Source organism: Tetrao urogallus (assembly GCF_951394365.1).
Source record: "Tetrao urogallus genome assembly, chromosome: 3".
NCBI lineage: Eukaryota > Metazoa > Chordata > Aves > Galliformes > Phasianidae > Tetrao > Tetrao urogallus.
The window spans coordinates 3,851,985-3,869,220 of record NC_136815.1 but is presented as its reverse complement, the minus strand read 5'-3'; the positions used below and the strand labels follow the sequence as shown (position 1 = coordinate 3,869,220).

The 17,236-nt window shown below is 44.2% G+C and overlaps 1 protein-coding gene across 8 annotated transcripts in view; it reads right to left on the bottom strand.

Annotated features, from left to right (window-relative positions):
- Window positions 1-13,073, bottom strand: part of PTK2 (protein tyrosine kinase 2) — a gene marked incomplete at both ends in the record, with an annotated part of 141,740 nt that extends 128,667 nt beyond the window's left edge. For 3 of the 8 annotated variants that reach the window (XM_079533534.1, XM_079533535.1, XM_079533537.1), the window contains one exon: window positions 12,968-13,025. In XM_079533534.1, the coding sequence (XP_079389660.1) occupies window positions 12,968-13,013 (46 nt within the window). Of the gene's footprint in view, window positions 1-10,910; window positions 11,011-12,967 lie in introns of those variants that run through there. The other 5 variants (XM_079533518.1, XM_079533529.1, XM_079533533.1 and 2 more) reach the window with 4 other exon arrangements.
- Window positions 13,074-17,236: the final 4,163 nt, after the last annotated feature.

The following is a 17,236-nucleotide window of genomic DNA, read 5'->3' as shown; positions in this document are numbered from 1 at the left end:
GAACTAAACAATCCCGACTACCTTCAACCTTTTCCACAGGAGGGCTGCTCCAGACCACTGAGCATCTTTGTGGCCCTCCTCTGGACCTGCTCAAATGGCTCCACATCTGGGGGTCCCAGCCCTGGACACAGTATTCCAATGGGAACTGACATGGGTGGAACAAAGGCAGACAAACCCTTCCTCTCCCTGCTGCCATCCCTCTATTAATGCAGCCCAGGATACTGACCAGGCTGCAAGTGCACACTGCCAGCTCACGTTATCCTTTTTATCTACAGGACCTCTCTGTCATCTTCTCCATCTACCAGGACCCCCCTGCCCTTCTCTGCCGGGCTGCTCTTAAGGAGTTCTTCCCGCCAACTCAAACCAGGGAAAATTATCCTCACCAAACACTTCCCCCACTCTATGCTATTTTTTCAAACAGACAAGAGAAGATTTTTATTTTTATTTTAAATTAATCAAATGAAACTCAAGACACAGATTTCAGAGATGCAGACAACTTGCACCTACACACAAAAAGCCAGGGCTGCTTCAGCTTCTCCATACTTCACATTTGCTACGTGGCAAGTTAAAGGTTAAAACCATCTCATAGAATCATAGAATCATAGAATCACTAAGGTTGGAAAAGACCTAAAAGATCACCCAGTCCAACCGTTCACCTATTCCCAATAGCTCTTACTAAACCATGTCCCTCAACGCAACATCCAGCCTTTCCTTGAACACCCCCAGGGTCGGTGATTCCACCACTTCCCTGGGCAGTCCATTCCAGTGCCTGACCACCCTTTCTGAAAAGTAATACTTCCTCATGTCCAGCCTGAATTTCCCCTGCCGTAGCTTGAAACCATTCCCCCTGGTCCTATCACTAATGACACGAGAGAAGAGGCCGACCCCCAGCTCACTACAGCCTCCCTTCAGGAAGTTATAGAGAGCAATGAGGTCTCCCCTGAGCCTCCTCTTCTCCAGGCTGAACATTCCCAGCTCCTTCAGCCTCTCCTCATATGGCCTGTGTTCCAGACCCCTCACCAGCTTCGTTGCCCTTCTCTGAACACGCTCCAGGGCCTCAATATCTTTCTTGCAGTGAGGGGCCCAAAACTGGACACAGTACTCGAGGTGCGGCCTGACGAGTGCTGAATATAGGGGAACAATCACCTCTCTGCTCCTGCTTGCAACACTGTTTCTGATGCAAGCCAGGATGCCATTGGCCTTCTTGGCCACCTGGGCACACTGTCGGCTCATGTTCAGCCGAGCATCAATCAATACCCCCAGGTCCATTTCCTCTACGCAGTCCTCCAGCCACACCGCCCCAAGCCTGTAGCGTCGCCTGGGGTTGTTGTGGCCGAAGTGCAGGACCCGGCATTTGGCCTTGTTGAAACTCATCCCATTGGCTCCAGCCCAGCTCTCCAGCCTGTCCAGATCCCTCTGTAGGGCGTCGCTACCCCCAGGCAGATCCACGCTTCCAGCCAATTTGGTGTCATCTGCGAATTTACTGAGGGTGCACTCGATGCCCTCATCGAGGTCATCTATAAAGATATTGAAGAGGACAGGCCCCAGCACCGACCCCTGCGGAACACCACTCACGACCGGTCGCCAGCTGGATTTGACTCCATTCACCACCACTCTCTGCGCCCGGCCCTCCAGCCAGCTCCTCACCCAGCCAAGAGTGTACCCATCCAAGCCTCTGACTGCCAGCTTCTGCAGGAGAATGCTGTGGGAGACAGTGTCAAAGGCTTTGCTGAAGTCTAGGTAGACCACATCAACAGCCTTTCCTTCATCCACCAGATGGGTCACTAGATCATAGAAGGAGATCAGGTTGGTCAAACAGGACCTGCCCTTCATGAACCCATGCTGGCTAGGCCTGATCCCCCGGTCACCCTGCACATGCTGCATGATCTCCCTCAAGACGATCTGCTCCATAACCTTCCCTGGCACCGAGGTCAGGCTGACAGGCCTGTAGTTCCCCGGATCCTCCTTACGACCTTTCTTATAAATGGGAGTCACAATCTCAGTCAATCTCATGAGTCACATCTCAGACCCATCTTGCACGTATCGGTTACACTGTTTTAACAGCATCTGAAAGCAGAGAACTTCCAATATTATTTTGAAATAGCTACTTCACTCGCATGCCTGCTTTCAATTTTTCATCTTCCACTACCCACAAAATACTCGATATTAAAAAGTCATTTGAATAACCAGAGTTGATGCTTTTACAGACCAGATAAGTGTCCAGAATAAAAAAAAAAACACCACAAAAAACAAATATTTTATTCCTCATTTGCCAGGAGACAGACATACTTTTTGAGCTTTCTTCTGTGAGATTTTAATTAAGAGAAGCACAATGTGCAGCAGCATGCTATCTCTAACCTGCACATTACCTTGCTGTGTTCTGTCACTGCATCAGGTGTAAGAAGTGGCAGTATAGGATGAGGGGGAATAGTTTTAAATTAAGACAGGGGAGGTTTAGGTCAGATATTAGGAGGAAGTTTTTCACACAGGGGGTGATGACACACTGGAACAGGTTGCCCAAGGAGGCTGTGGATGCCCCATCCCTGGAGGCATTCAAGGCCAGGCTGGATGTGACTCTGGGCAGCCTGGTCTGGTGGTTGGTGACCCTGCACATAGCAGGGGGTTGAAACTAGATGATCATTGTGGTCCTTTTCAACCCAGGCCATCCCATGATACGATATGACATTTTTGGAGAAGGTTTGTCAGTTCTCATAGCACACATCTTGCAGGAGAGATTTAAATTCTTTGCTTCTGTGCTTTTATGAGAAGTTAATATTAATAGAGATATAACAAATTGCTTTGAAAATATTCCTAAGAATAAGATGCTGTTTTGAAAGAAAACTATGAACTTATTAATCAAGTTATTATAACATTTTTGTATTCTCCTCTTACACACTAACCAAAACAGCACACACAGATAGTACAAATAGCATCACCGTGCCTAAAAGGAGTAAAAGCAAAAAGGAAAAAATGCAAAGTAGTAGTAATCAAAGCCAGAAATAATACTACGCAGAAAAACTCAATGCCAAATGACACTGTGCCATTGATGTCAAAGCAAACATATGTCATAACGAACAGAAATCAGCAACCTGAGGCACTTGAGATCCACTCCTGTCCAGCTCAGCCCTTATTTTGCGAAGCAGTGGGCATGCTTGTGCACTTCCAGCAGAACAGCAAGTTTAATGGCTTCCTATGGTCAGGTGGTAAGCACTGGAGCAGACATACCGATGAGAAGGGAGGAAGCCTCCAATGCCTGAGAGGGCTTGGTCCCAGCTCTAGAAACGTGTAAAAAACTGCACAGTCAGTCACAAAGGACACGTTTTATGAGCAAGTTTATTGCCTTACTGTAGGATGGCTGTCCTTGGGAGGAAAAGAAGGGGAACAGCTTACGTGGTATTTATTTTTCCCATTGGAGAAGAAGAATGAGTCTGCGTTTTCAATTCCATCAGAACTGGAGCAATATTAACGTGGGTGCAGACTGGATATGAACAGTGAGGAAAGTATAAAAAAAAGAAGGAAAAATATTCTCTTCACAATTTTTTATGGCAGTAAGTTACAAAAAGCAATCCAGCTCCTGTTTATATGGCCATTCCAGGGATGAACCATCGAGTACATCACAGACAGACAAATTCAGGTTCCTGACAATTGACCTGTCCTAGGTCAAGGCATCATCCACAACAACCAAAATGAATGCTTCCAAGCACAACTTATTTCCAAGGAATTGCAGTGCACACAACCTCCCACTAAGTGCCTACCACTGAACAAGAGAACAGCGATTGCTTCAGACATCACAGATCAATTCTTTTAAAAACAGCATTAAAATTAATGACAGCATACCAACACCTTTCACAAACCCCTAAGCACACAATACAGGCAAGTACACAAGTAAAACTACTGAGTTGAGGTTCAGCATTGTGCCTCAAGTCTGCCTGTTTTTTACATCTCCAACCAGCAGCTTGTGCTGAACTTCACTCAGTTGATAACATCATAAAGAAAGAAGAGCTGTGAGTACAAGCCTGAGAGCTGCCTTCATTCTGCCCTCTGCTCAAGATGCACAAACCACTGCGACTCAGCAAATGAGGACAGTACTTGAGATACTCAATATCAGCATCCTTAATACCTCAAAATGGTATATTCTCTATTCCTAACTTTGTATCTAAGTACAATCCTGTCTTACAACCAGCTTCAAAGATATGTATTATTCATTTGTGAAGAGCTGCAGTTCCAGAACCATCAACAGAATCACCCTGTGGATTTTCTCCCTCATAGAAAGAATTTCACTCCTTTCTGAGATTCTTAAGCTCCCACTCTGGTTAATTCTGCTTGGTCTTGACCATGATCTTCATATTCAAGATAAAATAACCAAATGGAGATAAACCTAAATTACGCAAACACGAGTGTTGTTTTTCTGTGCTGAATAAACACTCTAAAATCACACAGTTGAATCACAGATTAATGGAAACTCCTCAAATTCATTTCAAGCAACTCCATAAGCAGCCACCACGTTTAAAAAAAGAATCACAATGGGTTGACAGTGATCAAAACACTATTTTCACTTTGTCTTCAATTAATAAAATACACAATATCCACAAAAACAATTCCATTCTTCAGTTTTTGGAGCTTATTTATTTATTTAAGCTAAAAGTGACCTAAGTATCATAAGCCAATCACTGTGTATTGTTTAAATAGGAGCAGGTACAGACTGTGATCTGCACTGACCAAACTGCTTATATATGACAGATGTAACCTAAATGATGTGCAGAAGTGCTTAACTATGGAACTGTGGCTTACCAGGCAGCCACATTCACAGCAAGTGCTGCTGCTCCTACTGCAATGCATTCATTTCCATGAAAGCATGCAGCAAACTTAAAACTTCACAAACATCAGCTTCAAAAAGAAGCAAGGTATGACAGATAAGAGCAATATTCCGCTTGAATTTTGACTGATTAAAAAATGATACTTAAAACTGTTTAAGATATACTAACTTGGCACTTCAAATATCACATCCAGCATTACCAGCCTATGCAGGCCACATGGTTTTACTAAGAAGTTCACTGCAGCCAAAACTAGAAACAATTTGTTCTGGTTTTTATCTGATATTGAGCCTACTGAATTCCCAAAACGACTAAAAGGAAAAACAAATAATGAGCATTTTCCCACCGAGATACTGATCATGCCTTGTATCCACTTACATACACATATCACCAACGTGACTGAAGAAACTTAGCAGCAGAAGTATAAAAGTGCCAACCCTTCCTTTCAAGGACAAACCAGGAATGGGGCTGCAGCACTTTCTTCTCTTTACTCAAGGTAACTCCAGGCATTGAATTCTCTAATTACCACAAATGCAAAAAAAAAATAAAAGTCTTAGTGTTAAGAAAACATTTAGGAACACATATGAAAAACCCTACCGTTTGCTAAAACCTACAGCTGATTTACAGAACAGACTTCAGTCTACTAACATGCTAGGATGAATCACAGACTGAGGGAACATCCCAGGTTAGAAGGGAACCACAAGCATCATGCAATCCAACTCCTGGCTCCACAAAAGAACAACACTGTTCCAACCATAAATTTGAGAGCACGGTCCAAACACTCCCTAAACACCAGCAGCTGGGGGCCGTGCCCACTGCCCTGGGCAGGCTGTTCCATGCCCACCACCCTCTGGTGCAGAACCTTTCCCTGACCCCCAGCTGCCCCTGCCCTGACACAGCTCCATGCATTCTTTGGGGTCCTGTCGCCGGAGAGCAGAGCTCAGTGCTGTCCCTCTGCTCCCTGTGAGGAGCTGCAGCTGCCATCAGGCCTCCCCTCAGCCTGCTCTGAACAAACCAAGGGACCCCAGCCACTCCTCATCCACCTTGTGCTCCAGACTCTTCTCCATCTTCGTAGCTTTCCTCTGGACTCCCTAACAGTTTTTTTTTTTGTTGTTTTTTTTTCTTTGAAGGATGTACATCAGGATACAAGTCACTGCTCTCCTTGCCATCCATAGAATAAAAGCAGCACACACGAACAGCTTCACAATGCTGCTGGCTGAAGGACACTCAGTCTGCTGCTATCTGAGCAGCACCTTCATCTTCTAGTAAAGGGCTAGGATGGATATCTACAGCAGATGCCTGCTTCTATTTCAAAGGTAGAGCTATACTTAATCATAGATCAGTCCTTTGAAGCCAGCCTTTTAATTCTGCCCATATTATTCCAGTCTGCTGCAATTGAACACCTGAATGGACAAAAAGCTGCCGCTGAGTCGACTGGCAGCACAAGTTGTTGTACGCGAATCAGCCGCTGCGATCAAGTGGAAAAGGTTGCTCCGGTCTAAAGCATCTTTGTTACAACTCTGCTTCAGTTTATCTCAAGCAACCATCATGTCACAGCCGAGACAAAACCTCCTTTGAATGAAATACACTAAGATTTCAGAAATACGATTCGTATTGATATTCCTATTGATATCTCCTAATAACAGCAGGGACAACAGGCCGCAGCTGAGCTGCAATCATGATACAGCAGAAGGCCTCTGAGCAGAATGCAAACCCTATTGCTCCTTACCTTCAGAAGCCAGCTGTGAAGCTTCAGGAATACATCTAGCTCCCTCCCATCCTCCTGCCTAGAAATAAAGATCTACCTTGACTGCAGACCATCATCCACCCAGCAGCTACTTGTTAAGAACAGCTTTGTTTGCCAAAATGATCTTTATAAGTCCTATTAAAGAACAAAACAGCAGTAAAAACCCATGACCAACTATTAGCAGCGTAGCATCATTAAGAAGCTATAATCATTAGAAGTTTTAAATACGGATGGCTTCAGCCAAATCCTTATAGTTACAAGAAAGCACGTGATGATCATTAGTCTGATAACACAGTATCACAGGCTATAAGGAACATGGTGATAAAGGTGACTTCTGGAAGTCTGAGAAGCAAAAATCACCCATCACTTTCTAGAGAAGTTACTGTTCCAGTATCTCTTCTGATCCCGAAAGGAAACTGCCATATTTTCAAGGGCACATTTGGCTAAAAGGTGAAACAGCAAATGCTGGATGCATATGAGAAGCTACAACTATTCAACTTCCTTTGACAAAATATGAAGTTTAAGTCAACACTTAGCTTTTAGTCTCCAAATGCCACACTTCAGGTCATCGTGTTTTTCACTTGCTGGCACATCTTTCCACAGCTCTTCGCTGTGAGCCGTTCCCCAGAAATGTTTGGTTCCATGCACGTAGGATGGAACCAACAACAGCAAAACCAAATGTCACAAACTTTTCATCCTCTGGTTACTCAAAATGAGGAAACGTATAGCATGGAGAAGCTATTATTTTCCTTAGGAATTGCCTCAATAAAGCAATACCTCAGTAAAGAGGTTTGTATACTTCATGCACAGAATGAGTGCAATTTAAACTAAAGAAGCAAACCACAGGATTGTGCTCAGTTTTTAAGGATCAGAAATCTTTTCCTGGCAAAACAGAGTCATGGAAAGCAGAGGTGGTGCTGGGGAGAAGGAAGCGATCCCTCTCCTGGCAGCGGAACAAAACTTAGTTATCACATGAAAAAAAAAAAAAAAGGGAGTTTGTCTACAGATGATTTTCAACACGGTGACTCAGCAGAACTGAATTCTGCCCAGGAAAACTTCCTGACATCTTTGCTCAACAACGTCCAATGTGAAAATCCAACCTCTTCCTGTGAAGAAAGTGTCACTTCCCATGCTGGGCATCAGCAGTTAACCCCATGCTCAGCAATCCCCATCCTTCCCCAGCAGAAGGAATTGGTCCCAGTATCTTTAACACAGATTCACCAGTAGATAGTGGTGCTGATCTCACTTATTCTGTGAGAGATCTGAGAGATCTTGCTGTGAATGCTGCAATATTTTTAAATTATCAGTCCAAAGAAACTACATACTTATTGCTAGCTCACAGAACTTTTTGGATAGCATTCATTTGCACCCTACTCTGTTTAAGGCCCGCTTCGGCAAATGGAAGGATTTAATAAATAAGCTGATGCTGTTCTTACAAATGCAAAGCAAGTCTGAAAAGCTAATTTTACTGCAACAGTCCTTCCAAGAAAAGCTGTGCATCACATTATATTGTCCTATTGTCCACAGGATTCCTTTTGTTAAAAACACAAAAAAAGGAGAGGACCTGAAGAATTATCATAGAATCACAGAATGGCCTGGGTTGAAAAGGACCACAATGATCATCCAGTTCCAACCCCCTGCTATCTGCAGGGTCACCAACCAGCAGACCAGGCTGCCCAGAGCCACAGCCAGCCTGGCCTTGAATGCCCCCAGGGATGGGGCATCCACAGCCTCCTTGGGCAACCTGTGCCAGTGCGCCACCACCCTCTGAGTGAAAAACTTCCTCCTAATATCTAACCTAAACCTTCCCTGCCTTAGTTTTTAGTTTTAGATTACTAGCTATGGAAGCTAATTTCTAAACATAGCAACAAACTACTGCTAGGCTAAATAGATGAACAAGCAACGGGGTGAACGTACCTGTATGTATGTGTGTATCAATGCTTATATACATGTACTTTTTTTTCCTACTTGATTCGTGATAAAAACCCACATTTAAATACAATAAGAAAGCAATTAAGTTCTTATTTGAACTTTCAGCAAAGGAGGAATATTTCAATGTACCATCCTCTTAAATACCACCTTCCAGACTTTGCTCTTCAGCCTTCATCTGAAGCAACTTCAAAAGGACAGTGAAAACATTCTGTTTTACATAAGCGTCACTTTTTCAAAGACAGCCCAGAATTCAATTCCACACCAGTTCCTTTCCTAAGTGCTACCACTGATAAGATCACACATCTGCATTACACAGGTAACACTGAATGCTCTCCAGAAGCTCAAAGCAATAGCCTTCCTTTCTCATAAAAGTATCTCAAGGTCCATCTTCTATCCCACTAATAGAAACACATCAGCATTCTCATACCTACACTTCTGTGTCTAAACGAGTGCAAAACACATACCTCTCACACTGTAGAAGGCCAGTCAGTATAACAAGTTTAGACACATCTATGGTTTGGAAATAAATGGCTAACGTGTCACATCAGCTGATGCAGTCAGCTACCAAGTTAACAAGTGACTGTCAAATGACAGACTGAATTCTTCTTTTCCCAACTGTCTTCTCTCTTAATGCACCACAGCTACTATCTGCCTACATTATATAGACAGTGCTTTTCAAATAAAAGAGAACTCTTTGTTTTAGAGACTAATTACCCTAAACAACTGCCTACTTTCCCAGCACCAGCAACTCTTCTACCATTTCTACTGCTGTGTTCCTTTCCAGCCATTACCAAGCACCTAAAATACCAAGGGTCTGCAAGACTAAAATCATCACTTATTTTTCTGTTAGTAGAACAGTAGAGACTGTAGGGTTGGGAATGAGGGAGAACAAGCACTGAACTTGTCTCCTATGCATCAAAACCTGGCTTATATTCAACATCACCAGCAGGTCCCCTCTGAACGTTCCCTGAAATCACAAGGTTTACCAGAAAATAACCATTTAACTTGGAGTTGCTCATCGCTTCTAGAAGATTGCAACATTAACAGATTGCAATAAATGGGGTAAAACTCCTTCCTGCTGGATTTAATGAATTTCACAACATTGCTGGCTCTCAAACAAAATCAACATAAGGTTTGGAACAGAATTGCAGTTATCTGAAGACAGCAGCACCTCTCCCAGTCTAAAGGCAGCGTTCAATAACTGCAGTCACTTTGCCCTGACTACTCATGTGTGATGCATTTCACATCACAACAATTTATTGTTTGTAAATTATTTAACAGCTCTTCACTTGGAAGATATTAAAGAAACTTCCTCCTCCTTAGAGTGGGTAACTTACAGACACACAGCAGAGCTATCCAATTACTCTCAGCTGCTCAATTTGCATTTATTTGGCACACTAAAAACGGTATGCTTTGCAAAATTTGGGAAGGAAGGCTAGAAGCAAAAGCACCATCACATCATCTACAACTTTTAATATCTGTAAGCTTTGGTGAGATTACTACTGGTGCACACAAAAAAAAGTACTGCTAAAATTGAAGGCAATTTTAATCTACTCTACAAGTCAGAAAGAAAACATCCCTTATAAGAGATTTTCTGTACTTGCCTGGAGGAAATGCAATGACCCAGACACCAATGCAGCGCTCACTGAAGGTCTGACCAAGATTGAACCTATTTATTTCACAAGACGAGAGATTTCGAGTTTCAAATTACTTAGCAAGGGAAGGGTGGTGGGAGGAAAGAAGCAGCCAAAACCATCTTAATCCTATCACTACTGAAGGAAAGCAATACAGACTTACTTCCTGAGAAGAAATGTGCCGGTAAACAAAATCCACACTTTCTCTTCACTTGCCAATGAAAATATTCTCAAGTCTGAAATAGGCAGATCCAAGCTAAGTTATCAAATTCACAAACATTACTTTGCATTGACGCTAGCATAAAGAGGAGGCAAAACCTGGCAGCACAGGCTACGCAAATGTTTTACCAAGAAAGCAAGCACTATCTTAGTCCTTGGTGCAGTCCCACAGACGGAGCACACAGAATTAACAGCAATTAGGTCAGCCCACAGTATCACAGAGCGGGAAGATTTTAGGTTTATCCTACAAGAGCGTAAGCATACTATGCATGAACACAAACTTGCTGAAATATTTCAAAGCATTTTCAAACAATAAAATATTTGCTATGAGATCACACACAGAATGCACCAGAAGCTTCATCTGTCACATCTAAAGAGAAAAGGAACCATTTAAGTGACATCTTATATATAAAAAATACATCAAGATCACATTTTTGAGACGCTACAAAACAGTTGTTAAAGTTTTATCGATTTTTGGTGCAGTTAAACTGCAGCTTTAAGAGATTAGCCCAAGGGTTAGAATAACGTTATCCAAACCAAACGTTTCTCTCATTAATATATTACCTTTCTTTGACTGTAGATATCTCACAGCCCTTATCAAAGTAGGCCAGATCCGTTTCATTTCCCTAAGGTTACGCTGGTGAACAGTACACGGGGTATCCATCAACTAAGGAACGGCCACCATTCAGTGACAAATACAACACCAGCCATTTCTCATCTGTCCTATTTCTTTGGAGGATGGTACATCTCTTCTAGAAAATCACCACAACTGGCAGACTTAGAGATGCAGTGCCTTTGTCCTTATGTAACTGCTCGTGTCCCCCTTATCCCCCCCAGGAGGAATAAGAAGCGATTACACGGTTGTTCTCCATTTCAGGGAGGAGGCGGCTGGCTAAGACATCACCACAGAAGTTATGTCCTGAGAACCCTCCGTAAAGCAACCAGGGAAGAGGGAGGGATTGGTTTACATTCCTTTCAGTTGTTGCAGTGGGTGGGGGGAAAATCAATACCTTTTATAGTGGCCCAATGCGGCCATCTTCTGCAAACAGCAGCTAGCCCTGCTGTCCTGATCCTCCAGTGCTGGAGCAGGAGGAAGAAAACTGATATCCCTGACACTGAACAGCCTTCCTGAACAACAGATGGCAACAACCCTTCCCCCCCGCCACCTCCCCCTCTTTTAAAGTATTTTATTCACTATTTGTACATTATGGAAGTTACTCTTCCTAAGGAAACTTCATTCTGACTCTCACCGTATCCCAAGGATGTGAATCCCAACTCCATCCGATACTTCCATTACCAATTTACAATGCGTAGGTGCAGGTATTGCTGTTACCCCTTCTGGGTAAATCCTGGCAGGCAAGTTTCTATGGAGCTTTGGTTCAGCTATAAAGCCACTCCAGCTACTCTTGCTACGTTACACACACAGAGCTGACTGATTCTGCAGTTTGTTATACATCACCAGAACAGTGGTCAAGCTTGCTGATTTCTTTCTGTTACTTCTCCTTTATGTGCTACCATGATATACTGACATGTGGTAAAGAGTGGTTAATTTAGCCTGAGCATTTCAGTAACTTGAAGAAAGCACACAGAACAAAGACAGTGCTAAATACTCCTGCATGGATGCTGCAAGTAAGGAGACAGCTAAGAATTAAGAACATTCAGTGTTCTTTCACCAAGACAGCTCATGAGCTGCTATGTCCACCTGCCATACAGCACCACGTCCTCCCTGGCCCAGCCACCTCTGCCCTGAAGTTCTGAAGTCAGTCCCTGCCTGTGATCCAAGAGCACAGTGATGCAACACTCCACAGCCTGCTTCTCTTCCAAAAAAGAAAGCACACTGAAATTAAAGTGGACATGAGGAAAGTCAGGCTTGCAACCAACAATACTTAGCCTTCTACTGTTGTTCTCTGTGTAAGAAATATTTGATTCTTTGGCCACTAACAAAATTTTAAGTTGAATCCCCGCTCTGCTACTTCATATGGATATTTTCAGCCACACCAACACACAACTATTCTCTGGATTATAACAGTGTCAATATTAGTGTTCTGCAACGCAAGACAATCGTGTGAAAAACTTACATGTTTCCATCCCATTATTATTAAGCCCCAATTTCAAGCCAAGCCCTCTCATTGTAATAAATGCATACTTTGTGGCTAGTTACCGTCTCTTGTTGAGGCTGAAGGGAGGGTTGGTGTGGGTTGCAAGTTCTAAAACCTCGAGCAAAGAGATGTGTGCCTTCCATTGTGAATAGCCACTTAAAAACTTCTTCCAAAAGGTACATGACAGCAGAATCACATTCAGTGCTTTAAAGCATTAAAGTGGTTTAGTCTTCAAAAGGGAAACCTGCAGAGCCCAGTGCAATGATTTTTGAAAGCATAGAGAAAAACGTTACATTTTTCCAGATGAAAGAAAATCCAGGTGACTGCTTCCTGTTCTAAGTGCACAGGTGAACGTCGAACGGAAGAGGGAAGGGGGATACTCATAGGTAATAAAACATTCAAGAAGGAAAGAGGGATGCTTACAGGCGAAGAATGTCGAAGAGGGAAAGAGGAGTGCTCACAGATGATAAAACGTTAAATTAAAGAGAGAAAGGAAGATAAAACAACGCAGATCACGCTTACCTTTAGCCCAGCACATCGGGAATGGGCTGCAGCCGCTCTTCTCCATACAGACAGCACCTGCTGGCTGCGGGGCCTGCCGGCCTGCCCCCCCCGGCAGCAGCAGCATGCACCCGAGCGCGCAGGGCTGCAGCCCGGCTCCGGCGGCTCAGCTCTCAGTGCCGGTGCTGCCGGCGGTCCCCGGGAGCCGCCAATTCGGGCGCGGGGCCGCAGCCGCCCGCGGCCGCCGGGAGAACGGGCGCTGCCTCCATCCTCGGCCAGCCCCGAGCAGGCAGTGCCCTGCCAGTCCCTTCCTTCCTTCGGCGGGGAGGGGAGGAGAGGGGGAGGCGATTAGCGAGCGCCGCATTAATATGCTAATCTCCCCCTTCTGCTCAATGCAGCCGGCAGCCTCCTGTTTACAGAACTGACGGCGGCTTCGCAAATCGACTAAGCCGTAAATCAAGCCTGACCCGGGTCATGTCTGGAGCTGCGCTCGCCGACCGCTTTTTGTTCCGCTGAGGCTCGCAGAAGCCCCCCCGGCGTTTGCTTTGCAGGAACTGCCCCGGGAGGAACAATGGGAGGCGAACAATGAGCGGCTCCGGCGCGTCCCTGCGAGAATCTCCGAGCGCTTCCCGGTCCGGAGACCTTGAGGCAGCCGTTCTGGGCAGCGCCTCACAGCGCACCGACTTCGCAAGGAGCGGACCTGACAGCGTCACCTGCTCTGCTCCACAACCGCGACAAAACGGAGCTGAAAGAAGCTTGGCCGTAGGCGGGTGCGTTGGAAAGAATGCAGCAAAAGCTATTAAAACCTAAAAAGAACTACCCAAAAACGTGAAACATCTCAGCCCCCCCCCCCTCCACCCAAATCTCTCAAACCCTATGCCACTGATGAATCAGCAGCACTCCCCCTGTCAGAGTTGCTTTATATACCTCTGCTCGAAAGGCAAAGGTCAGTGCGAGTGTACACAGCCACGCTGCACTAAGTTTTCTCTCAACCCGCAGCACAAAACCTCAAAGCTACTTACAGCGTAAGTACTGAGTGTAAATACTAGACAAGCATATGTTTATAAACATCTCAGCTGCAGGTGGATGTGAAAACAAAGAAAATACCCCTTTTACCCTCAGCAAAACTCAATGATCCCTACGGATCCTTCCAACTCGGACTATTCTATGATTCTGTGAACTGGCTCTGCTGAAACACACGTTAAACCCAACAGGAACATGACTCACACAGCTCAGCCTCTCCATACAGCGTGTGTTAATCTTTCCTCCCTCCCAGCCCTCAGCAATAAGGCACAAGACTTATCCTGGTCTATAACCAAAAGGGAATTAATCCCAAGCTAACAGACTTCAACTTAACCTACCTGCCTACTTGTAAGCAGCACAAATTAATCTTTAGCACATATTTAATTACTGTTTTTTGTTGTTTCTTTTTTTTTTTTTAACCCATAGTGCTGCCACGTCTTCACTCAATACTCTGGCAAGGCAGGGCTATAGTGGTGTGTGTCAAAACTCTTAATAAATACAGCTGCTGCTTTTTAAAAGCACTGCTTTCTTCTATATTTAAAAGAGAAAACAGTCACACACAAAAAGAAAAACCCCAGGCCACAAGCAGGCCATCTGATGTTCTGCATCACCGCTCAGACACAAAGCTCTCTCTGGGGCTGAAGACATGCCTGGATGCCCCCCTTTTCTCCCCCCAGGAAAGTTTTCAAAGCCCCAGAGTGCTACACAGACAGCCAAATGCTTCCAAGAACACAGGGTGAGTTATGTTTGTCCCAGCAATATCTGCCACACAACTCATTACAGTGGTGTCTGCGGAAGGCTCACTGAGGACGGCCGCAGCTTCAGCCCATGGTGCAGGAAAGCTGATTTCCCATATCCAGCTCAGCCACCAGCTTCCTTCATGACCTTGAACACATCAGCCTTGTTTTGCTCCAGCTCAGAAGTGAAAGCTGCAGGCGCTTCCCGTTTTCACCGAGTTTGTTTGGTCTGAGCATGAGGGTGCAGAACGTGAAGAAGCCTGCGTTTCTTCAAGACCGTAACAACAGTGTCTTACAGAGAACGAGAAAAAAGGGGCTAAAAACGTGAAGGCATTGTCTGCTGCTTGCAGCTCCCCTTACTGATGTCAGCAGTTCTCATAAGGACACACTTTCTTGTTGTAATATCCCACTGCAAAGTGAACATCACATATGGCAGAGCCTGAGAATCTGCGTATGCTGTTTGTATAAATTCACCAATATTTCACACTAAGAATACAAATGCTCAAAACAAGCGCACTGCTTCCTTGATGCTAAGATACCTATATATTTTTCTTTACTTCTTTTCTCCTTGTTGGTGCAGAAGTTATCTACACAGACAGTTATCAGTAGTTACCACAGAAGTTATCAGCAACACGGACAGTTTTCAGTACGACAGAAGCCTGATGCATGGATTTGGGATCCTGAATTATACTGGAAACCCCAAACCTTCAGGTTGTTGGGTTGTGATTTGCTTTATTATTTTTTCCTCCTCATTATTTTTGTTTTAATCTGGCTGAAGAGCTGATCCCGTCTCATAGCGAAGCCAACTGCAAAAATAACAAAGCCTCACAGAATGAAAGACTGAAGAGCAAAACAATTTTATTTCCACATCAGTTAGTATCTCTATCCATCAAATACTGATCAAACCGACTGGCAAGTTTAAGCAGTCTTGGGAAGGGAAGAAGGACAGAACTAAACTGACAGCACTTGTGAGATTTACTGCCCCGAGAGTCTCAGAATCACAGAATGGCCTGGGTTGAAAAGGACAACTATGATCATCTGGTTTCTACCTCCTGCTATCTGCAGGGTCACCAACCACCAGACCAGGCTGCCCAGAGCCACATCCAGCCTGGCCGTGAATGCCTCCAGGGATGGGGCATCCACAACTTCCTTGGGCAACCTGTTCCAGTGCATCCTCAGTTCAAACACCCTCTGTGTGAAAAGATCCGTCTATGTGATTTAGAAGGCAGAAAACAAACATCCCTTCACTGCATTCATTTCGCTGGTCTCTAAATCTACCTGTTTACTATCGTTGTGCTTGCAACCCATTGCTCCTTATTCCCCTCCCCTGCTTGTGCCTTCTCTAGTACAGGGACTTCTCCTGAACCCCCTTTGCCAAAGGCTTAAAAGAGAACATGTATTGAGGTCAATAAAGGAACTCTGAAGACAACAGAGATGCTAAGACATCATTATGCTGGTACCAGAGTTGCTATTTCTTATTTAACTATAAGTATTCTGGCTGATAAAACTGAAAAAGAAATGATATTTCAGAGCATCAAAACCTGAGTTCTCTGACAGAACTTGACTCTTCAATATGGACAAAAACAAGCTGCATATTCTAGATTAAAGGCTTCATTCTTCTCCAGGAAACACATAACAAGGACTTGGGAAATAACCATTAGAGATCCAATCCAGAAACAACAACAAAAAAAGCACAAACTATCATTAAGACCCATCCACTTGGTTGGTTCCAACTCAGCCAACCAAGAAATTCTGGATTTGGAGAAGTCTTCATTTTGAAGTTCTGGCAGAAGTACAATTACCACACAGAGGACACACTTCACAGCTTCAGCCTGGGGCAGCTGATAGCCTGGAAGAGAAGATGCTGGAGGACTCACATTGTTATGCTAATTGACCAGAGGAAGATGCCAGTAAACCAACAAATTTATTCCAGATTTTAAAACATTTCTGATCTGCCTCTGACATTTTTCTGGCAAAAAAAATAAATCAATCCAAGATTGAATGTTTTGTTATCTTCCACCACTGGGTAAGCTTTATTAACAAAATACATGTAAGGCCATGATTCATGAAAAGAATGGTTTTAAAGTAACACATGTAGACTTTACTATGCTCTGAACATTTTACAGTAGCATTTGGACTATTTGGACTTTTTTTTTTTTTTTTTTGAGACACAAATCCTCCTTGGTTTCCACGGATTTTTCTATCCAATATTACTAGAATACCTCTTGACCAGCAGCACCTGGCTTTGATTGGAGGCCTGGCTCTCCACAGCCTTGGAACAGCTGACACTGACAGAACCTGGCACCTTTACTTTCAGTCTCAACCTACTGACAGTAGTGGAGTGGGGAAAGCAAACAGAGTTGGTCACTCAGACAGGAAAGGAGAAAAGTACTGCTGAGTCTCCCAACTCTTCCCCCTTCGCAAAGAATCCTCTGACGTTGAGGAACACAAGAGACAACATGCTGTGCCCCGCCACGCTGTTAAGCTAACTGTTAGAAGGACCATTAGGATAGCTGGACAAGGGGAAACG